The following is a 24,640-nucleotide window of genomic DNA, read 5'->3' as shown; positions in this document are numbered from 1 at the left end:
ACGTGTGTGGTTTTATACTCCATGCGGTGTCTGTTCCCGAACTGCGGGAGGCAGTGTATCAAAAACACACGTCTAAAACAGTACTAACATAAAAGAGAAGAAGTTTGCCATCGTTTACACCACTTACAATATGGCATTTTATTGAATAGTTGCATTTCAGTGCCACAAATTGTTCATAACCTGGTTATCACGGTGATCTCTGTGTGATGAATCATATAAATGCCTGTATTTCTGAACTTCTGCTGCTAGGGTCTCTCATTCTTCCGCCAGTTTTCCATGTGTCTCTGTCCACGTTCAGAAAAATTTGGAGGTGCACGACACAGAAATTTTCCACTTGAGAAGGGCCATATAAAGGCTGGGTTATGCTTTCTGCACGAAGGAGCCGGGCAGAAATGAGACGCTTGAAAATCCACTCGAGAGAATGCGTGTGGCGGTGTCTGCTCCCAAACTGCAGGGGGCAGTGTATCGCAAACACACGTCTACCTGGTCTATTCTAGTACTAGACTAGAAGAAGATTGCCATTGTTTACACCACTTACAACATGGCATTTTACCAAATAGTTCCATTTCAACAGTTAATTTTTGTGACGAATCGTATAAATGCCTGTATTTCTGAACTTCTGCTGCTAGGAGCTCCTGTTCTTCTGCCAGTTTTCCACGCATCTCCGTCCACGTTATTAGAAAAATTTGGAGGTGGATGACGGGGAAATTTTCTGTTTGAGAGGGGCCATGTGAGGGGGTGTGGCTGCTAAAATGACATAATTCATCCGTACGAAGCTGCATGGACCCTTGCAGACTTTTTAAGCATAAAACAAGGTTTACAGTGACGATGATATGGAAATCTTTAACAAATCCATGGATCCAGACTATAAGCTGCATCACTGCCAAAATCTAATGAGGTGGTCCTCGTGTCATTTCTGACCTTCCCTGAAAATTTCATCCAAACCTGTTTTTGACTAATGTTGCACACAGACGGAACAACAGACGGACAGATGTCGATAACAAACATCACACATGACAGAAGTGAAAACACGAATACATCAAAGGGAAGCATGGAGTGTCTTAACTTTTCACCAGGTTATGCACAACATTTTTATTGCATTACCAAACGCACAGTGGATCACTTTCACATAAATATTAATTGTAGCTGCCTGCATCTTATCAGGTTTTCTCACTGTGACACGGTTACACACCTTCGATGGTCCATAAAAGAATTACAATTACACTCGCTGTCATTTACCTTAACTTAAATGGAACCATGTTGTGCACGGTGGTGCTGTGAAGCGGCATTTGGATTTTAAGTGTGGCAATTTATCCTTGCATGCTGCCCTCCTGATTTCCATCCATCCATCAGCACAGTCAGTGGGAGACACAGCGTGTCACAGCGTCTTTACTGGGAGAGGCACTGATGCTTGAGAGCAGATAAGAGCAGGACGTGGCTGGAAATGTCGATATGCACATTGCTGCTCCAGCTAATTGTGGCTTTTCTGATTCTGGGTGACGCTTATGTCTTCACAATATAGACCATAATATATATAAAAAACCCACTGTTTAAAATCAGAACATGCAGAATTATGGTTGTAGATTTATGTCTAAAGGAGGACATTTTTGTATCAGTTACAATAAGTGGATGTTTTGGACCTATATCGTAATCCGTTGTAATTCTGCAGCTGATACTATTTTGATTTTTCAGTTTTACTGTTTATACACTGCATAGATGGCACTTTAAAGTTACTCTTCAGTCATGGATTAAAATGCTAAAAACTCAACTCTGTGTATCAAAGTCAAATATGTAGCTCAAACTAAAGTTGTTTTGAGCATAAATTTCATTGTTGTTTTGCCATTTTGTCTTTTTTTTATTTTTTTTGCAATATTGTCTTTTTTTGTGTTATTTTTGTTGTTTGTCTCACATTTTTGTCATTTTGTCTTTCCTTTCTGTCTTGCTTGTGTTTTTTGTCTTATTTTGTCATTTTGGGTTTTGCTTCATTCATTGTTTTGTGTATCAATTTTGTCGTTTTGTGGATTTTTGTCTCGCTTATGTTGTTAGTCTATACTTTTGTCTCTCATTTTTGTAGTTGTCTATGTAATTTGTACAGCTGTGTGAAGTGTTCTCTGGTGCAGTTATTATCATAGTGTTCACTGCTCTTTTCACCAATGATGTCTTTCAGCATACAAAAAAAAACACCTTACAAACATGATAACAAGGTAAAGAAAAAAGATTTTAATAAGGACGTGAAGCGGCGTACACAGAGCTACAATTAATGGTCAACATATTACGGCAAAAGGGAACTGATTTAAGACCCTTTCATTGGTTTAAAAAGCTCTTAACAGTCTTGGTCCTACCCAGTTATTGGAGTTGCATTCATTCTGTGAGCCCCCGAGAAGCCTCGGTTCAACTGGTAGTGGCCTTTTAATTAAAAACAAAAGTCAGAACAAAAACCCACCACGAGGCAGCCTTCTATTACCAAAGGATCTGATTGCAGCAGAGAGTGTTGATATTTTTACACAAGACCCTCATTTCTAGTGTGGCTTTTGCTAGATTTGATTCAGCTAATGAATGAATTGACATAACATTTTTTTTCTTTACATATTTTGCGTTTATAATTCTGCTTCTGGTTGCAGTTATTCATGTTAGTGTTTGGGCAGTTATTGACTTGTTCATTTACGACATAATGGTATTGTAGGGCATTGCTTTTGTTCAGTAAAGCACTTAGTGTTTCATTTCATTTGAATGAAAAGTGCTACACAAAGACTGTCTGATTGATTAATTAAAACAATTATCATCAATTAAACAACAGATCGTGCTTTTGCTTCTTCATTTTGTCTGTCAAAATATTGCTTACCAAATCCAAAACACGATACATATTCACAGTGATTAAAAGAAAGAACAGGAACATGCACACTGAGAGGCTGACTTGAATGATTAATCACAGATCCAGATAGTTTTTTTGTCTATTTGTTTCTACATAATTAGATTTAAAGCTGTAAACACCCGTCAAAGCATCGCACCTTTGAGAGTAAAAAGCAGAAACAACGGCAGCTGTGTGTGTGTTTGCACATCTGTGTGGGTTTTTCTGTTTAACTCAGATCTGCTGGTATTAACTCTCCTTCTATTTGTGTGCTGCTCTTCAGTCCAGCGAGCAGCATGATGACCAGAATGGGCGCAGGACGGTGATTCAGCTGTTGGCGGCTCGTCTTGGAGGGCTTTGTCCCAGCACATCATGGCTCTAATGTGACTCCACACACATGTACACACACTTCAAAAGAACGCAACAAAGATTGGACTTCCTGGCTAGGGCCTGTCGATTGTAGCCCTTTTCAAAATAATCATCATCAGCTGGAGTTTTGCAGATTAAACGCAGATATATTCTTAATTTCTCATAAAACACTAAATGCTGTTTAGTGTCGGAGTTGTGCAGAATGACATTCTTGCTCTGTTTGTCCAAAACATGGAGCTCTGACTCCATTCAATCCTCAGTAACGTACAGGAGGAAGGTACAGACACGTAACTTTACAGGAGTGGACTGATCTGACAGGTAAGTTTATAACAACGTTGTGAAATTAGCAATGACTCAACATGTCTCCTGTTTCAGTTTAACTCTTTTTGTCGTCATGACGAGTGATGCGTGCTTCTTTGCGTCGGTCATGCTTTTAATTTACATTGTATTGCTAAGTTGTGCTAACCTAGCTTGAGTTACTCCTTGGCTGTGTCCGAAATCGCACACTAACGTACTACTCATACTAAATGTGACGTCAAGATAAGTACGTAGTGCGTTCACATTGGATAGTATGAAAAGACTGAGTACGCGAGAAATACCCGGATGTATACTATATCCGGAAAAATTTTAAGTATGCGCGGTGACCACACTAGTCATACTTAACCGCCCCATAATGCTTTGCGAGCTATCCACCGAAATGCAAGCCTCCGCGGGATATGTGGCCGGACCGCGGCAATTTTTATTTTATTTTATGTGGTTAAGTAGTCATCCTAATCACCCCACAGATTTGAGAAATAGGCGTTTTCTGACCAACGTTTTAAACTTGTCAGACGTCTCACAACGTGCTACTGAATGCTAGCAGCTAGTTGCAGCAGCTCGCTTTGCATACAGAACAAGTAGCAGCTACCTCGAGTAGCCTGCAGCTACAACTGAAACGATTCGCATAATCTGGCTAATAACTGCATGAGGAGTGCCGGCTTGAAATTGCCACATTAATTATGCGACTGTTTGTTAGCGTAAAATCGACCTGAAGCCGGCATTCAGCCGAGATATTTGATAGCCGTACTTCCGGTTTTTTGTCGTCGGAGGTTTGAAATGCATTATGGGAAACGGAGTAGTATACTACAGTGTGAACGGTCGGCATTCTAATCATACTTATAGTACGTAGCATACAGTATATACTCATTGAGAATGTAGTATGTAGTACGTCAGTATGCGATTTCGGACACAGCCCTTGTCTGCTTATGTTAGCAATAACCTAGCATAGCACTAGCTAAAAGGTTTAAAGCCAGCAACTGCAAAAATAACGTAAGTGTACAAAATATTTGAGAGTACAGAACGAGCGTTCATCACTATGTCAGCTGCGTATTGAGGCGCATTTAAGGAGCCCCGAAAAGTTAAAATGATTAACATTACTGTCTGTCTTCAGCCACTTTCATGACATCACTCTTAGTTTTACTTTGTCAGAAAATACTAGAACGTGACCCAGAGTGGAACAGCAACTCACTGTGTGTTATGGAGGAACATCAGTGTCGGACTATTTGTGACCATTATATATATTTAAAATGAAACTCTGTCAAAGATGACATGTTTTACATCTGAGAAAGGACTCTCTGGTTTTTATTTTGCTTCGTATGAGTCCTGACTTCGTGGCAAAGAAATAATGGAGTAGAGAAAATGTGATTTAATGTTTCAAGGCATCAGAGAGCTGCAGAAATAATGTTTTACAGTAACTTCACCTGTACTATAACCTGCCTCTAATCTGCAGCAACAAGAAGTACAAGACAAGATGTGTTTCATAACTCAATTTACAGATTGACTCTTTTTTTAAAGGTTATATAATTTCCCAGAGGTTTAATGCTTTGTTGCATGTTTTTGTACTTGAAAATTCCTCTCTGTTGTAAAGTTAAACAAATACTAAAGGACAAAGTATTGCAAAACAGTAAAATGTTCTTCATTGAATTCAGATCTTTGTTGTTGCAAGCGTTACGCGACCAAAAAATAAGTTATTTTGTTCATTATATATTTTAAAAATTAATCAGCCAATTAATCGGTTATCTGAATTTTTTTTCTGCCAAATATCAGAATCGGCACCGGCATCAAAAAAATCCATATCGGTCAAGCCCTATTCCTGACTCACAGTTCTCCTCCTGACTAATATTTACTGCAGAGACAGAGTGTTTTTTGTTTTTTTTGTTTTTTTTTTTTTTGGGGGGGGGGATCCTGAAATAAATAATAATAAAATAATGACATATTCTGGATGTTTTTAAATTTGCTTCTTAAGTAACGGTTGAAAATCCACATATTCTGACTGGACACAAAGCCATACGTCTGCTCTTGACCTGCGAAAAGACCAATGAATATGGTAATGATGCTGAAAGTAGGAATGACATTATAATTCTCTTCCTGCTGCGCTGAGAGGGCTTTGTGGTTCATTTGCTGTGTATTTGCCTGAAGTAGCCATGCCGCCGCTCCCCGAATGATTTGGATCTTTTACAAAACCTTTCGTCTCATTAGTGTATAAACCCACTGTCATCAACACCAGGGGCAGCGGCCATTTGTGGTGGTTAACAGACAGAAACAAAGCTGGGACTTTTCGCCACAAGGACCTGACATTAATCTGCGAGTCTTTTCCCACTCCGCCTGATCTCCTTGCCTCGGTATTTTGCACACAGACACGCTGGTGTTTCCCTCCTCTTCTTGGCGGGGTGGAACATTTACTGACAGAGTTTTATGCCATCATGGGACACAAGTCTCTTTTGATACGCAGGCAATTAATTAGTCAGTAGCGCTGACAGCGGGACCTGAAAGAAAAAGCATATTTTCTAATATTTGAGACAAATTAGTATGAAAGCTGTACATCTGCAAAGCTTACTGGTGACTTTTTGTTTAGCAAGAGGTGCTCGCTTTCTTTGAAAACCACCTCATTCCCAGAGGCAAGCACCTCTACTGAAACAGGTCATGTGGAGTTCATAAACATGGTAATAGCTTTATTCATGATCCAGTGCGCAGAGGCTGCATCCATACTGACAAGTTTTCATTTTAAAATGCATAACATCTGCTGTGTTATTGCTGGAGTCCGCACTGTTCTGGAGTTTTAAGACCCCGACAAATTAAACTTTTGGAAAAGCTGCTGACTCTCTTTTAGTTTGAAAACTTAAGGGCTGCATTTTGGTCTAAAAGATGGCACAGAAATCCATGTTCCCTTTCTGATTGGTTTTGTTGCTACATTTTGTTCCCGGCCTCTTATCATGTGATGTGTTTCTTTCTTACAGAAGAAAAAAATAACATCAGAAAAATCAGGACTTCCTACTGTGTCTGGGGATCATCGATGGAAAGCTTGTACAAATCAAAGCATTTTTCTATTTTTTCTATTTGGTGTGGACGGCCAAGAGTCTCCTTGTCCATCTCCTCTAAACAAACATGTAATTTAGGAACCATTTGCTTCCCTGGGCATGTGAAGTCAGCACACTTGCATTGGATGATGACATTTATGTCATGCATACCCTTGCGAATGTAAACATTTACTGTATGTCATGTGGTATGCATTTTCAGACAATTAAGTATGCATTGAGTTTTTTTCTAACACTGAAATAAAACACTTGTTATTAAAATGAAGAAGAATTGCTGTGCTTGGTTTGGCATATCTTATTTAAAGCTCTGATTCTGATTCCTGGTCCTGAATTCGACGAGAATATTGTTCCTTTTCTACAACCCTATGGCCACATAGAGGGCCGACTGAATCACTGTGCAAAACCCTGCAGATAACATTCAGTGTCAACCTTTATTGATAAGTGCAATTACAAACTAATCATCTTTAACCCTGTAAAACCCACTGCTGCAGAAATACATCAGTTCTATTTTTTAAAATATTATTTTGAGATAGATAGATAGATAGATAGATAGATAGATAGATAGATAGATCTTTTATTGCTCTTTTTTCTTCTATATTTGGATTTATATATTAATACCATTATTATTATTTCTATTTTTTTGCTTTATTTTTTGCTATTTTTTATATATTTGGGTTTATTTTTCACTTTATTTATTTATTTTTTTGTATTTTTTTTTCTATATCTGCATCTTAGGGTTAAGTTGGAGAAAGTTTGTGGGTAAAAATATAATCATTGAGGTAAAGTTATGTTTAAGCAACTAAAATTCTTGCTTTTGAAGATTATGCTTTAAAAATGTCACTGAGTATAATTAGACTTAAACATGCTATATGCTCATCTAGCACCCAGATTTCCACACAACTTTCTGAAGTTCTAGACAAATGAAGTCAGTATCCAAAGCTTATTTTTCAACCTTTTCTGCGGTGGAGCTGCTGTTTGCAACTGTCCATATCCAGCAATTACACTCAAGTCATTCAACAACTGGCTCAGTGGAAGGAGGCGGCAAAGTATGTGGATGGTGAGCAGGGTTTCAAATTCTCTCATGAGCTTCCCTTTTCATTCTTGACACAGCAGCTTCTGCCACCTCAGATGTGTACAAATGAGAGCAACACCACAAATTCCTTCAAGGTCTAAAGGTGTGAGCCGTTGCTCCTATTTAAAGGATTTCCGGCTCTCTCCGTGACAGTAGACGAATCCTTTTGGAAAAGCAAACACTTTTGCCTTTTCCGTGTGGTCTGGCAACAAATTGAGTAGTTCATTTCAAGTCTAATCCGGCTTTGCTGCGAACGTGATTTCTAGGGATATTGGGCTGGTTCTTCCAGTTGTGAAATTGCACGGAGGAGGAAATGGGATTGTTTTGTTCGAAAAACAGAATTTCATTTCATCAAGGCAAGGCAAACACTGAATGATACCATCTTCATGCTTCAACATAATCTCTAACTGCAAACTATCCCAGGACTAGACACTCCATGTCCTCCTCTGTGAGAGCAGGCATCTAGTCAGTATTAATGGAAATTTCCCCGGTGCCAGTAATCCTTGAGCAGGTCTGTGGTGCTCATGTTGACTGCACGGACCTGAAAGCCAAGTCTAAATAAAAAACATTTCGTGAAGGCCTCCGGGCCTCTGGACAGCGACTGTCACCGAGCTGAAAGTGGGTCAGATGAGCGGCTGCCTAACTGAGTTTTTAGGTCTGTCTGCTGTGAGCTTCTTTAACTTCGGAGGCAGCGAGCTGAGCCCGGCTTCTCTCAGGTCACTGTCGCAAGATGTGAAAACTGTCATCCATTCATTACACTTTAGCTCCACGGTGGAGCTTATTACCTGTGTAATCAGGAACCTCATAGAGACCTGTCACCACCTCCCACTGCATGACAGATCAACTCTGGGAGATGGAATATTGTCCAGATAATATCCGTTCTTATGAAATGACTTCTTCTCTAAAAGAAATATTGGTTTGCCTGACTGAACACTAATGGTGTCTGCACTTTGTAATTTTATTAGCTCCACTATTGACTCTGAAACCTGGGAACTGATGAATATTTCTTTTTTTTAATTTTATTTTTATTGATTATTGTATAACACATTCCACATACTGCTGGCACATAATGGCTGAGTTTTGTATTTCTTTTTTCTCCCCTCTCTCCTTCAAATGCAATATATTTAAATTAAACATGACATTCAAAAAACTGAAAAAAAATATAAATAAACAAAAGCAAAAGAAAGGTAAAGACCTCCTCATTCTTTCACTTTAAATCGAATTTAAGAATGACCGTTCCTGTCCAAGAACACAACTGAAATTATGCCCAGGACGTCGTGGTTCTTTGCATTCCACCATACAGGGAAAATTGGATAGAGTACATCAAAGCAATTAGGTCTGATTGTATCTGAGATACACATTGTGGGAAAAAAAACCCTAGTTCATAGCTACAGAAGCTGGAATGTCTGTTCCTGTCTATTTTATTTGTTTATTTTATTTTACTATATTTGCTGCTCTGGTAACATAGTAAAACTCTGTTAGTTTAACCGGGCAACATGCCAAACTCTTTTAAATCTATCCACCTCCAGCCTCAGAGAAAAAAAAGCTTTTCCATCACATATACACCCCCTGTCAAAAGTTTGAGGACAGGTTCTAATTTATTTGAATGAGAAAGTGTCCTAAAACTTTTGACAGGGGGTGTATATTGTGTATTACCTCGACAAATCCTAACCTTAGGTACCTCATTTTTCATCCATTTTCTGGTAATTGCTTTTTTGCTTGCAATCAGCATTATTCAATAAATATGTTAAACTTTATGTCTAGTTTCCCCAGATATAGTACCTCAAATGTCCATGGACCTTCAGGATTTTATTCATACAATTCTTCAGCTCCTGCCAGTCGCTGTCAATGGAGGAAAAACCCCAGAAAACGTGGAAATGGTCCGCTTTATCAGCTCCACATAACCTCCAACACTTAGTGTCATGATACTTTGTCTGTGCTGGTGTTCTAAAGAGTTTTACGATGTTCTTCCACCCGTGTTCTCTCCATGATAAAGAGCAAGCTGTTCTCCACTGTATTTGCCTTCTTCTCCCACCTCTTTTTTAAATGCTCCGTGCCATTTCCCTTTAAGTTATCCAATGAGCTGATGAATATTTCACAATTTAAACACTGAAAAACTATTGATTGTTGACCAGCAAAAGGGACACAGGGCATTTTTGTTCAAGTTTTCTAATAAGGGAGATGCACCTTTTTCAGGCTGTACAGGAGCAGTGGGTGTTATTGTCTAATCTAAGCTGTCAGTTGTGTTTATAGCGGGGCGTTAGCGAGCCCAGAGAGGGACAGTGTGTTCATGCACCGCGTCTATTATCTGTCACACAACATCTGGCGCCGGGAAGTTGACGTGGTTCCTCATTCTGCTTTTTAAAACTCAGTCGCTGGAAAAAAATAAAGCAGATGGATATCTGCAGGGGCTGAATTCAATCAAGTAGAAAGAAAGAAACAAATACAGAGGCAAGCTAAATCCCAATAGTGTACTGTATCTCTTACGAGGCTCAGTGGCGAACGCACAAACTCGACCACCATGATTTATCCCTGTGAGATTGTTCTCAAGCTTCAACGACCAAACTGTGCTTACAGTGGCGGTGATGCAACAAAACCAGTATGTTGTGCAAAACCTGGCTCGGGTCCTGTTTAATCTCTGGAGAGATGGACCTCAGGAGCTGGGTGTGACCATACTTACGGGGGGGAGGACCTTTTTTGCAACAACGACACACACTGAGAGAGATATGGAGTACTGATCCTTACCGTATTCTCTGTGAAATTGTAATCCAGGGAGTATTGTAATTTGCCCAGTTTCTGGTCCTCCTTGGGCTCGGCCTCTTTCTCCGTTTCAGTCAGCCCTGTCTCCGCATCCTCCTCATCCTTCAAGGCCTGAAGGAGACACCCACCAAGAGTCAGTGCCGCCTGTTTGTCGCTGGTGCTAGCAACCAGCCAGCCGTTCCCCGCCCAGGTCCTGCCAGCGGACCTACTCCTGTAAAAGCTCCCACTTGTTTTATGGTGTAAAAAGGGGGCAAAACGAGGGGGGAAGCAAGCACTAAAACACCATAGCAGTTAACACCAGGACATGCTCTGTTGATGCACTAAACCCCCGGGCCTGGTCCCCTGATGGTGCCTTTCTATCAATCTCGGGGAGTTTCTGTCTAAAGGGAGGAAAGATCAAATGATGGCGCCAGAAATGAGAGCAATGGGCAGGCACTAAGAGGAAGAAGTAGGGGGAAGGTAGAGAGAGGACAGAAAGAAGGAGAGACTGAGAGAGAGAGAGAGAGAGAGAGAGAGATGTATCCGGAAAAGATCACAGTAAGACAATTCCCTTGATGTTATTTCAGGCAGATCAAATCTCTGGCAAAAACACATATCAACCGGGAAGTGTCTGAGGTGGCAGAGAGTGAGAAGTGAAGTTGCCCTTTCGCTAGCCTGGCACTGAGGTGAGGGTAGCAGGTGGTGGCACTGGTGGGGGTGGAGGGGAGGGGAGGGGGAGGAGAGGTGGGGCAAGTGAAGGGCTTTCATTATAAGAAGAACATGCGATTGAAGAGGCAAAGGCTAGCTTTCAAGGTTCATTCATTCAGCATCAAAAGTGGCCTTCCAAGAAGTCTCTTTCGTTAGGCATGCAGAGCATTCTCTGTCGTACAAAACAGTGCTCTCGTGTGAATTCCCCCATTCTCAGGTCTGCTTGCACCCTCAGACATACAGTGGCATTGTCATCATAACCCTAAAGCTGTAATGTTATCCCCCTACGCCGATGGTAGCTAGAAGCATCATGCCAGCGGTGGGTGGGGGAGGTGTTGGTACAAGGGGTCGTAATGTACATCCCGCTCCTATTAGTTGGTCAAGTTGCTCATGTGAAAGCAAAAGGCTGAACAACACTGATCGGTTCGAAATTTGCCGCTGAGCCACTCGGCCTCCGCCTCTTGTGAACATTTTTTTGGTTTTTGAAAATCAGAGCAGGTAGAATGATTGAGGAAGTAAAATCTCTCTCTTTTTTTTTAATAACTTTATGAGATTAATCCAACTTGTGTGCAGCTGTGCTCCAGGAACAAGGTACGATGGGTTTCACCTGGATTGACACGGGAGAATGCGAATGCTACTGCACGCCAAAAGCTTCCTTTTCATCAGCAGCTTCAAAAGCGCATTTACTTGAAGAGCCTCTCAATCATTCTACGTTCGCTCGCCGCCACTCGTTTGAAATGGAAATTAAAGATTCAAAAGGCGGGAGACTTTAGCTTGGCACGGAAATCAGCGTGGTTCAACCTCGTCAATGCGCACCCAGTGTTTCTTTCATACATATATATGTGCATATGCAGGTTGTACACACATATATACAGTAGATATACATGTACTGTATGCATAGTTACATATATTTGGTTCTATGGGAGTAGTAGTTGTTGTCAAGAGGCTATAAAAAAACGTCAGAGCAGCAGGCTTAAGAAGATCCAACAGCAATTAGGAACCTACCGCCAGTGACCATCCCGAACAGTCATCAGACACAACACAGATAAGGAGGACATAGAAGGAAGAAACACAAATTAAAACAACCACACACAGGAGTTAACACACCAGAGTCTGGGCACACCAGGAGAAATGACCGCTCGCCTCGGAAGTGGCAGATTCACCGATCTCACAGATTAGTCATTAGGCTGACCGATAACTGATGTCTTTTATTTTGATTAATGGCTGTTTGAGGATAACACCTGGGTGAATTAATGAAAATTCATGTCCACTAACAAGCGGAGTGATGCACTGTACTGCAAGCGTTTGAATGACCTTGCTGGGTAATAAAATGTTCACCTGCTCTCTGTTATATAAGAAAATAAAAGCGTCTTTAACATTTAGGTCATAATTATCGCTTTCTTGTGCAGCAAGTGAGTCGAATGAGCTATGAAAACACTGTCACTGGTTTCTGACTGTGATTCTGATCCACCTCTGGTAACAGAGGCGTCGCTGCAAATTAAACACACTTTGTACACGATTCTAGTGACGCTCTGCTGGGGCAATTAGTGTGCTAACTCCGTTTTCAAGTGTCACAGATTCCCCTTCTGCACTGTCGGAGGACTCTTTCAGTTCCTCCCCGTTTGTTTATTTGGCTTGGTGATGTCATTTCTCTGGGTGGATACCACTTCATTACACAGCAACCGTTACTCACACTCTTCAACGAGTGAGCAGGTCCTCATATGACAAAAAGAAACACTCACAGGAACGATTAGCAGGAGAAAAAAGAGAGACTCAAACACTCTCTCTCTTAAATCTGAAGTCATCTAAATGACTTCCATTAACTCTCCTGTAATTAGACCGAATGCCTTTTTTAAAAATTAAATGGTGAAATATCATAGTGAGTAATACTGTATGTATCTCTTTGGCAGCAGTAAATATATTATACATATAAATACATACAGTTCAGTAGCAGCCATTGCGTAGAAAACTAGAACATTTTAAAATTATGAAAACAAAAAGTATGTCGAGCATAGCAAGAAACATAAAAACATTATTGGATATGTTTAAGACATTTCTGGACAAATTATTTCAAATTGTCATGCAAACAGGATAAAGAAAATGTTTAGGCAATAATTGTGTTGTTAAATCAGCATGCAGGGAAGTTATTTTATCTGAAATTTAAACAACAATAGTCTTTACCTCGGTTTTGGCTCCATCTTTGACGTCCTTCATGTTAATGGCATTTTTGCCCTTGTCTTTGCCCTTCTTTTTGTTTTTCTTCTTGAATATCCACTTTTTGCAGATGCAGAAGCAGCAAGCTAACACCAGGATGATAGCCACGAAGGCAATCGAGACAATGGCCCATGATGGCACTGCGGAAAACAACAAACGGGAAAGAATTAGACGTCTGGCGGAGATGAAACTGCATCTCACAGGGAGGAAAACAACATTTCAGTGAAGTGGACCGAAGCAGCATTCGAACCAAAGTTGCCAGAGAGTGGTGATTATATCAACTGACAGGTGAGATAAAAGCAGGAAGGTGAGCGTGTGTACAGAGTTAGAAACAGCTGATCTGTACCCACCTACACGAGGCCGGGGTCCATTTAGAAGTGGCACGCTCCTAATGATCGGCAGGACACGGGCCGACTGAACAGCTTCAGCCAATTTAGTGGAAGTAACAGATGTTGGCATTTTCCACTTGCCATTTAAACAAAAGATTCTCAGACGGCTGACACTTTCACGGCAATCACCGGCAACACAGAAGTTGCTGGCAGTGAGGGCTGTGGTAATTTTGCAGGGTGCTCTGGAGAGGCATTAACGGAGGTACGACCATGACAATCCGATGATGCAGTCAGACCGAACGGGTTCACGGGGGCTTTGCACCCCTTCGTTCACACGCTTTCAGCCTCCATATTCCCTTCAGAAATAGTATGAAATTAATCTTTTGTGTTGGGATTTTAGGCTTTGAAGTTTTTCACAGATAGGCTCCAGTTTTAGACAAAAACTCTCCTCAAAGGCAGAGCTACTGAGTCGAATCTCAGCGAGTGAATTAAACCCGAACAAAGAGTTGAGCGAAGACGAAAGCTAGAGAACAATAGAGTAAGTGTCCAGGTTCTTTTAAAATCAAGCTTTCCTTCACTTTAAAGTTTTCTTATCTGTAAAGCTCGAAGACAAGACAGCAATATTATCATTTTTCTCATGTTTCCCTTAAAAAACAGAGTCCTAATTAAATACTATATTATTAATATCACCAAGTGCATCCAACTGTGAAAATAGTGCCATGCATAGCCTCTGGCTCACTGTGATGAACTTAATTTTTGTGTTGTGTCACCCACAATAATCAAGTTTTTCTGTTCACAGTGTTAGAAGGTCACCCAGTACATTTAGTCAAGGATTGTACTAAAGGAAAAATTTGAAGTATCTCTACTTTACTCGAGTATTTCCATGTTTCCACTGCACTACAAGTGAGAAAGAAATGTACTTTATACTGCATTACATTCATCTGACAGTTTTAGTTGCATTTAAGATAAAGATTTTGCAAAATGGAAAATAAAACCCATTTTAAAAACACACTGTTAAAGATTAAACGACTCATTTCCAAACATTTTGGCCTCTGAGGTTTTACTAAAAGTAGTGTGTAGTCCGGGTCACATTTCAAATGTCTATGAGATGTTAACAGCTCCACAAAACTGTGATAATTTCCTCTTAACATCTCACATGATTTTATTTCAGTAAATGCTCAAATTATCCAATATGTCACCAAAAACGTAGGATTTGAGAAAAAGTCCCACAGTTTCTGGTTACTGTCTGTCTGTCTGTCTAGACATCTGGAATTCTATCAGTCAGAGACAGCAAACCAGCACTTCTACTTTATTACTTTAAATACATTTTGTTGCTGCTACTTGTGTACTTTACCTATGTTTGACTTCTCATGCTGGTCATTGCTGACCTGAATATTTGTGGCATCAGTGGATACCTGACAAACAGATTAAAGTGTTTTTCTTGTGCACCATATAGGACAATCCTTCTCCCCCGATGTTTAGAAGAGCACTGAGGACACTGGATGGACTTTCACAATCACAACACTGTTAAACTGAGTTTTAATTATTTTCTCTGGAAAACAGACACCTACCTCAAGCGCAAAATGATGTATGACAGTCATAAACTAAGCCTGTAACTGAGCTGAGAAAAATGTTTTTCACCGGCTCATTAACTTAATTAAATGGAACAGAAGCGCTTTATGCTTTTCCACTTTCTAACCTGCAAATTGTGGAAAACAATAACATGAAACCTATTGTTTTAGAAGCACAATGCTTAATTGCATATTCAGACTGTGAGGGTAAAACTTAAAACTGTCTAAACAGAAAAATACGGTTTCTATCTTTAGCAGTTTTCAAGTAATGAAATTTAAAGCTGTGTATCACGGTTTGGAAAGACAAAGGGCTACAATAGTGTAATTCTTCTGTTAATTTCTGCCTCTTAAGCAGCTCTGAACACCAGCAGGCTTCCTGCAGGGTTCAGCAAATTAACTTCAAGAAGCACTAAGAAAATTTTAGTGCCAAATTTATAGATGGAAACCTGGAGGGATGATATGGCATTGGATCATTTCCCAGGTTGTGGGAATGTTTTAGTACTATCACAACTTTTTATTGTTTTATATCGTATTTCCCTACTGTTTGTTTTATCCTGTATTCTGTGTCTCTGATTATGTTTAACTATCTCTGTAAAGTGTCTTTGAGTTTTTAAAAAGCGCTATATAAATAAAATGCATTATTATTATTATTATTATTATGTATTGATATTTATATGACATTTTTGTGAGTATTCCTCAGCAGTAGTACCTAACATAATAATAACAATAATAATTTAGGGGTTAGAAGCAGAGTGGTTTAACCTACAAAAAATTAAAACTGAGTTTTATGTCATTTCTGTATTATTTTATGGTCTGGATTTTAGTGTCAAAGTTGTGTAACCCACAACTTGTAAATACATAAATACAGCAATGATTCTAGTAAGAAACAGAAAATAAGTCAAATTTGTCCAGTGATATTGTAGGGGGTCCTCGGCTTACGATGTCATCGTTAAATCAGAACTGGTTATGTTGAACTAGTTGGTGAGCAGAGTGGATGAATACGTCATCAGGCGGCGTTATAAGACGGCCTTGTTTAGATTCTCCGGTTGTACACCACCTTGGATTGTGCTACATTCACTAACTTTTTGCCGTTCACTATGGCTCCCATGCGTAAGTCAGACCGACAAGCATCAGTCAAGCTGTAAAAACAGTGCAACATTATGCTGCTTACGTGCAATTTTCTGACCATATTTATTCTATTTTATTGATTTTTATTTCGTTTCATTTACCTCCCATATTGTATATATCTGGCCTCCTTTGCATATGTTGTCATTTTTAATACTGTCTTGTTTTATATGTACATTTCAATCAATCAATCAAACCTTTATTGTCATTGCACACTTTCATATACAATGAAATTTCATTTGAGCTGCCCTGCCAATGGCAGCTCGGCCTGCTGCACCTTTAGGAGCGCACCTGTCTTTAGGAAAAGGAAAAAACAAAGACATCTGGGATCTGTTTAGGGATAGCAGAGGGTAAAATAAAAAAAAAAAAGGTTTGTTATACCAAATGAAACCTCCAAGGTTGGAAAATTCAATTTGAGAAGGAACCTGAAAAAAAACAAACCCGCAACAAGCAAAGCATGACATTAGACAAGGTCAGATGGGATAAGGGTGGGGGTAATGGGACAGGGAGCTCAGCACAGTAGTCGGTCTCCTATACAGCTGCTGCGCCATAGTGAGGCGCACTGCGCACGGGATTCCTGACCACTGTGCATCGCGAGTGGGAAGCTTGTGGAAGCAGCTTGGTAGGGGGAATGGGCATGTGTGTGTGAATGTGAGCTCAGTCCTCAATTCATGAGTCCAAGTGTGTGTGTATGCGTGTAACCAATCTCCTTCCGTCCCAGACCCCCGGTGTCTCAGTTCGCGAGGGTGGAAGCGCGATAACACAGCAGGTTGCTATGGAGACGTCCTCGGATGGACCGGTCCAAAAGTCAACAGGTGTCCTTGGGGAAGTGGGGAGGGGTTAGGAGAGCTATCTCTTATCCATGAAAAACTTCCAGAGGAGTTTGTTATTGTTCGAGGGGCGCCAGAATGTAATCGGTATCCTTCTTGTTTCGGCGGGGGAGAGGAGCAATTTCACCTTCCCCCTAGCTGCTCTCAACTTTTTTAGACCTCAGCTGTGGCGATCCTCACCTTGATGGCATCCACTTGGCGGATGCCATCAAGGTGGTGTGACTGTTGCAAATCAACAGTCACACCAAGCAAATTGTCCATCTTAAATTTGACGTAGCTGACTACGTTTACGTAGTATTGTTTAATGTTGATATTTATTATTGCTTGTTATCAATGCCCCATCCAGCGGAAGCTATTTCTATTTTCGTCATGCCTCCATCTATGATGACAATAAAGCTATTCTATTCTATTCTATTCTATTCTATTCTATTGTAGTGACCCTCTGTGATGAATGAGTGAGACTTTATCTCGTTCTCTGGTCGTTTACTGAACCTTCACACAGACTACTGTGGGCCGTAGCCAATGGCAACATAACTAGAAAAACCCACTGACCCATAGGAACAGAACTCTGATGTACGTCACGGACCCCCTGTAGGTCAGAAGTCTGGGGAAACAGTTGGGGAGATTTTCCAGGGAGCTTGTGTTTAAAAAAACAAACAAACAAAAGAAGCTAAAATGTTCAATACCTTTAAAATGTTCTAACTCTGAAGGTCTTGTCTTGAGGAAACAGTAAAATGTTTCTCTGCAGACTTCTAATAAAAACCACTTATGAGATGACAAATCACAAACTGCTGCTCCATGTGACTCGTGAGCTGTTGTTTTCCCCACAGGCATATGTTGTATGGACCTGACTGCAGAAGGTGGACAAGCAGCAGTCAACTCTGTCGCCTTCACGGTGTCAGACGCTCAACTCAACAACACAGTGACAGCAGCAAACACACTGACACCTATCTCAGCTATAATCAGCAGTCAGCCAGCGGTGGCCGGCGCAGACGCTCGGGGATGCTCTGAACAAACACAACGGCAGGAAGGAGTAGTGGGTTGTTTTAAGTACCGGAGAGACACCATTGAGTCCAGATGGGCTGAAAAATAATGAGGGACCTCGCAACAGACTTCTCCCTTCAGCAGTCATAATCGCTGCTCCTTCCTTCCACACGGCAGACACCAAACACCTGGCAGCCCAACCCTCATTTTAATAGAGAAGAATGCACACGAATGAGCCCATTTTGGGAGCGCATTTTCAGTTTGGTCGTTTTTCTGAGACAGCTAACCGTCATCAGGTTGTTCCTTTCCTCTGCAGACTTAACAAGTTTTTCTCCAAGCCCCAATGCACTTTAAAATTCCAAAACAAGACTGCACTTGACAAAAAATGCAAAGAATAACCATATTACACCAACACTTGCTGTCCTTCACCACTGTCTTTACTGTTTGTTTTATAGCCTTGAATGGCCAGACTCCTACTTATATAGGTTACATCCTCTAACTTCCCCTAAGTCTGACCTCTGCTTGAGCTCCTCTGGCAGGGCCTCACTCATGGTTCCTCGACTCGACATGAAAGGTGACCGAGCCACTGCTGTCTGGGCTCTTTTCGAAAGCTTTATTTACTCTACCTAATTTTCTTTGGAGAGGAAACAGATCCCACATGACAAACACGTTATGTTTCATCTTAGGAATTAACCGTCGGTGCACTAAAACAACAGAAAACAGAAACCAGGTCAAACTGCAGCCCTCTGAAGACTTTATCTGGAAAAACTCCAGAAAGACCCATCAAAACAGAAAAGTATATTACAGCCTATCACTCTGGGATTTCGCTCACCAGCATTCAGCTGTGGTTCCTTTGCTGAGGTCCAAAGGGAGAGAGAGAGCGAGGAGAGAAATCGATTCTCTGTTGACAAAATCAATAAGCACTCTCCTCCAAGGAAAAACAGTGAGAGATGCTCTGAAATAACTTTAGGATCTACAGCTTTGGCCTTGCCTCGGAGCGCTGCGGTAATGGAGGCGACACTGGATCGGCCTCGTTTACAATAAGCCTCCTGAAATCAGGAGCATTTCCTTAAAAAAACTGACACGATATGCAGAATAGACTGATGGTCAGTTATTGTTTGTTAGCTTTATACCTTACATCTAGAACAGACTAAATGGAAATCTGTAAATCTTGTTATATATATGTAGACAAACATTGCGTTTTAAAGGAAAGTCACATTTTTCACATTTAAATTTAGAGTTTCATTCAGATTTGTGGTGTCAATATGTAATTAGATACCATTTACAAAACAATGTAACTTTAATTCATAGCTTGAATGAATATCATTAAAAGTTTTGCATTTTATAGTTAAGCAAATTTAAATGTTTTCGTTTGGCAATTTAACTTCTAAACCTTATAAAATGGGCGATGTTGTATAAAAATGGTACTGGTATTTTTACGCTTAGTATCTGTGTGGTAAACTTTGCAGAAAATGTAAGTTCTGATCACTATTACGGGTCTTCTGACAAATGCTGCTGATACAATCAAAATTGGAATAGCTATTTCTGCCTTGTACACATAAATACAAACACGGCGTAAGGTAAATAGATAGTCTTTTAATGGAAGTGTCAGAGATGTGACAGGTCCGTTTTTTTAAGCTGGCAAACCGCAGAGACAAGCAATCACCTCTCCTATGAAACGTTAGAATGGTTATTTCTCCCCCCCACATGAAAGCTCTGATTAACAGAGTGAATATACTGTAAAATCTCTCTCTTCCAACCACTAAAGCTTGTGCGACTATACAGTCATTCTGGTGTTTCACTGAAACGCCTGACGGAATGCCATTTTGACAGTTACAGTGGAAGTGAATGCATGAACCCGGCCCTTATCTTATTCATCAAGCGCAAGACTTCCAGTGAAAGGCACTTCAGTGTTCCTTAATTAAAGGAACCTGAGTCCCAGAAAGCAATAAAAGCATTCCCTAATTAACTACATTGTGCGAGTGTCTTTACTCGAGAGAGAAATAGAGCGAGAAAGTGAAAGAGAGAGCAGGAGGGAGTATTGCCAGCGAGTGCACTGCACTTCAACTCCCCACACTTATCTCTTGTTCCGCCAGGCGACATGGCATGGAAAATGGAGTTTCTCTAATGGGTGGGTTGCGCATGATGAAATCCATGTTTGCTGTTCCTCAAGGCTGAAATCACTTTTCAGCGCCGTAATAAAAAAAAAAAAAAAAAACGGCATGGTAGCAAAACCAGAGTGGTAAACAATATGTATATACAGTATACATAGTCCATTTTCGGCTGCTGGCTTCACTTTTGAAGCTGTTTGAAAGTGGTTTCGTCTAAAGAAAGTCCACAGGTTTGCTATAAAGTCGATAAAGACGGGGAAGTTTGTGGTTTTCGACTACATAAATAAAAAGTCAAAATGGACTACATAATATGTCATTTTAAAATAGAAGTAAATTCCATAAGTTTGGAAAAAAAACTCTGGGAAATAAGCAAAATTATTTTCATGACATCACAGAAAACTAGGACTGCAGGAGTAGGCTGCATAATGGATGATGTCGACCTCAATATGTTTGTTATGACGTCAATCGTTTTTGGCTCCAGTCGTTGGTCAGATGTGCCACACTTTCAGACAATGGCAGAGTCATTTGTTAAATGTTAAAGTTTCAGTGGCAGAATAACAGCAGCTCAATGCACCTAAGGAGACAAGACACGGAGCCACTTTACATGTTTTCTTCGCTCCTGCTCTCTGTGCTCAGACACACTGTGTTTTAATCAAGCCAAATTCCCAATAAAGAGGCTCTCATTTACATATTTTCTGTTTTTCCTGTCAGTCAGCACATTTAACAAGCGGTCATTTTCAAGCGGCCGTCCCCAAACATATTAATTAGTTCTCACCCACTCAAACATAGCCTTGGCTAGCGCTAAAAGCTAATCATGACTGGGTTAAAGGAGAAGGGGCGAACGGAGAAGGATAAAGGGTTGAGGTCACCACCAGCAGCCAAGCAATAATCACCGATTTCCTTACGGTAAGTAGCAATCATACTTGCACTAGAGACTTTAAAATGTCTTGCACTTAAGTTAATACGTTGGCAGTAAAGTTATATATCAGTAAAATTCTTTAAGAATATTCACAAAAAAATCAACCAAAATCCAGTGAAATTTGCAGGATTTTGGTAGATTTTTGTGTGAATATTCTTAAGAAACATTTTCAATGTCTCTTTTTTGCCACCAAAAAATGTTCAAACATTTCCCAAAAATGTTAAAAATGTGGATGTCAGAAGCTTTACTGTGATTTTTTTATTTTTTCACCCCACATTTTTAAACTTTAAACTGGGTCAATTTGACCTGCAGGACGACACGAGGGTTAAATAAGTTATTGCAGCTGAAACACATTCATCCCTGCAGTAATTAACCAATGGGAGGCTCTTAACTATTTGTTTAGTTAAATCCAAGTGGGCAACTTCCTTTTATGGTACAGGCAGTGCATTTCCACCCCATCTTTATATGTGGTTAGAATCCTTTTTTACCATTTCTATACAGTAGATGAATCATTTTAATTTATTCAGGCTCTATAAGTGTCTCTGTTTTGGTTCAGTTCTGCAATTAAACAGAGCTCTGTTACACCCACCCTCGTCTCCCTCCCTGCTAATACAGAGCACTTTACATTAGAGAGAGATGAACTGGAGAGAGTCTGACGGATACATTTAAAAGGGTAGGATGTGCTGTATTGCATATGGGTTATATCCACTTCAAGCCTCTAATCCAATGTGACAGGACCCTGCTGGTCAATTAACCTTGACATTCTATCTTGTTATGCCTATGAGAGCAACACTGTGCCCATGCCCTTTCCCCACTGTGGCTTGTTTAAGCAAACAATACGTTCGCAGCGGAGAGCGTCCTCCGACTGTCTGCAACAATGACTTCGCATGCAGTCGCAGAACTGATGATAATGAACGCTGTATTCAGACATCCTCAACGCCAGCTCCTCCTTTCACACCAAACAAGAGTTAATTTAAAATAAGCTGGTCTACTTCTTTTGTGATTTGGTCAAATTAGCAATTTATATTCCATTCTGTCTGCTTATTCAGATTTCCAGCGGAGAATAAATGCGGAGCCATCAGCACAATGCCCTCGCCGGGCCTTCCTTTGAGTCGAGGTGACAGCAGAGTGGACAGCTGTGTTTGTTTGTCTTCAGAGTAAAGGTGCATTCACATCACATCACGTCAAACAGAGTCGGTGGTCGTCAGTGTCCCACTCTCGGTTCAGCTCATTTGGCCATTTGAACTCAGGCTGCACCAAATATCAACACACCAAACAACTGCAAAATAAATGTAATTCTTAGTCTGGCTTTTATCCATCTTTCTGAGAAGTTTCTGTTCCTTTGGTAGGAGAAAGTAGTACTAGCAGTTCATCATTTTAAAACCAAGATAATAAAACCAACTTTAAAAAGATATTTTTTTTCTTATGTTCTCATCAAAATCTTATTGGAGCTGTTATATTCATATGAGTGCTAATAAAATGACATTATCACTGTCTAATGCAATAGTCAATATCTAATTAACTTTGAGACCAACAGCCTCAGCACAAGGACTCATAACACAGTACAGAGGTGCAACAATTGATCGCTTTATTGCTCAGATCTCAACTATTACATTAGCTGGCAACTATGTTGATAAGTGAATCAATCGTTTCAGCCATCTTTAAGAGGAAATGACTAAAATCTACCATTCCAGCTTCTTAGCTCTGTATGATTTCCAGTTTCTTAACTCAATATCTTTGGGTTGGAGACAAAATGAGACATTTTAGGATGTGGCTTTGGGTTCTGGGAGACACTGCTCAACATTTCCCCCATTTTCTGCCATTTTATAGAGCAAATAATTTATGGATGATTTGACATTGTGGAAAGTCATAAATCGCCACCCATCTACTGTCTATATTTGATCCCCAAAATGTGTTCCCACAGGATGAGGATTCCAAAGCTTTCTCAGACATCTACAGAGGGCAGAGGACAGAAGATGTGAAGCTCTCTGAGGGAATCTGGTTGAGATCTGGCTTTGTTTTGACAAATTGCTCTCGGCGTGTTGTGAAGGGAAGACTTTTGTAAAGCGAGAGCAGAGAGTAGCAGATGAGGCTTGTAGCCAGAGTGACAGCCAGGCGAAGACGAACAGCTCTGCCGATCCACCACCGTAATCCCCTTTAATAAACTCTGCTGGCTGTGAGCGGCCACAGAGTCAAATAAGTCGAGACACTTTACATGGATCCTTCAGCTTTGGGCAAGTTACATTTAAGACATTTAATATTTTTTAATGCCACTCAGAATAAAATTTAAAACCAACTGAGTTTCCGTGTCCCATGAACTGTGATCCCAATATGTAGACTGGGTGTGGTCTTTGGAACAGTGTGCTGATCCAGTTGTTTGGTTTTTGGGGTTGAGTTGAACATTAAAGCAAACAAATCCTTGTTAGCATCCACAAAAAATTGATCTGAGATAGCTCAGGCTAATCCAAACTTGCAGAAATAAGCTGACTTGTTGGAGCTGCATGTTCAGGTATTGGCAGTCTGGGAATAGAGTGAATAAGTCTCATACTCCCTCTTTTGACTTGAATGATTGGTGTTTTGTCACTTCAACACCACAATACATCTGCTTTCAGTCTACACATATACTTGAATGTTGTCCAGGGATCTGCCATTGCTCGCCCTGGTGCCAGTGTTAGAGAAGAAGGTGAGGGTGGGGTGGAGATGAGGATAGAGCAGAGTGGGGATATCTGTTGGTGGGCTAGCTTGGCAATTCACATTCCACTGTGTTGATTTCCATTGTGCAGAGTTTGAAACCCTTTCTGCACAAAATACACAATGTCTCATACACATTGCTTCGCAGCTGTTGCAGCCACGACATGGAATCGCCGATTTTTGTCTGGTTTAGCATTTGCTCTTGTCAGAATATGAGTGTTGTTGATGCGAGAGGCATTCAGTAAATTATTTAGGGACTCTTATGTTGAATATCAAGGGTTTTTTTTTAGTTTTTTTGTAGGGCCGTCAAAAATAACGCATTGCGGATTAATTCATCATCATGGTTAATCTAATTGACAATTTTAATGCAATTAACCCAGAATGACTTAAAATCCATAACCATATCTGGCAACGCATTTTGGGCGGTTTGTCCAAGTAGACTTATTATCGCGCATATCGCCGTGCATGTGCAAATGGGCAGGTGATCCGGATGGAAGAGGCTAAACAACATGTTGGTGGGAAATATGAATGCTCTCTCTCTCTCTCTCTATATATATATATATATATATATATATATATATATATATATATATATGGAATAAAATCATCCACCAATGACATAAAATCATCCATTAATGCCGTAAAATCATCCACTAGAGACATAAAAATCATCCACTAGTGACATAAAATCATACACTAATGACATAAAATCGTCCACTAGAGACATAAAATTGTCCACTAGTGACAGATTTTCATATGTAACAAATCTAAAAAAAA

At 40.3% G+C, this 24,640-nt stretch overlaps 1 protein-coding gene across 4 annotated transcripts in view; it reads right to left on the bottom strand.

Annotated features, from left to right (window-relative positions):
* Positions 1–24,640, bottom strand: part of syt1a (synaptotagmin Ia) — a 228,557-nt gene that overhangs the window by 34,450 nt on the left and 169,467 nt on the right. For 3 of the 4 annotated variants that reach the window (XM_022201756.2, XM_022201755.2, XM_022201758.2), the window contains 2 exons: positions 13,271–13,443; positions 10,388–10,513 (listed from right to left, as the gene is read on the bottom strand). In XM_022201756.2, the coding sequence (XP_022057448.1) occupies positions 10,388–10,513; positions 13,271–13,443 (299 nt within the window). The remainder of the gene's footprint in view (positions 1–10,387; positions 10,514–13,270; positions 13,444–24,640) is intronic. The other variant, XM_022201759.2, reaches the window with a different exon arrangement.

The sequence above is a fragment of the Acanthochromis polyacanthus genome, chromosome 1 (genome assembly GCF_021347895.1).
Source record: "Acanthochromis polyacanthus isolate Apoly-LR-REF ecotype Palm Island chromosome 1, KAUST_Apoly_ChrSc, whole genome shotgun sequence".
NCBI classification, from domain to species: domain Eukaryota; kingdom Metazoa; phylum Chordata; class Actinopteri; family Pomacentridae; genus Acanthochromis; species Acanthochromis polyacanthus.
The sequence above is the reverse complement of the archived record's forward strand: the minus strand, read 5'-3'. Positions and strand labels throughout refer to the sequence as shown.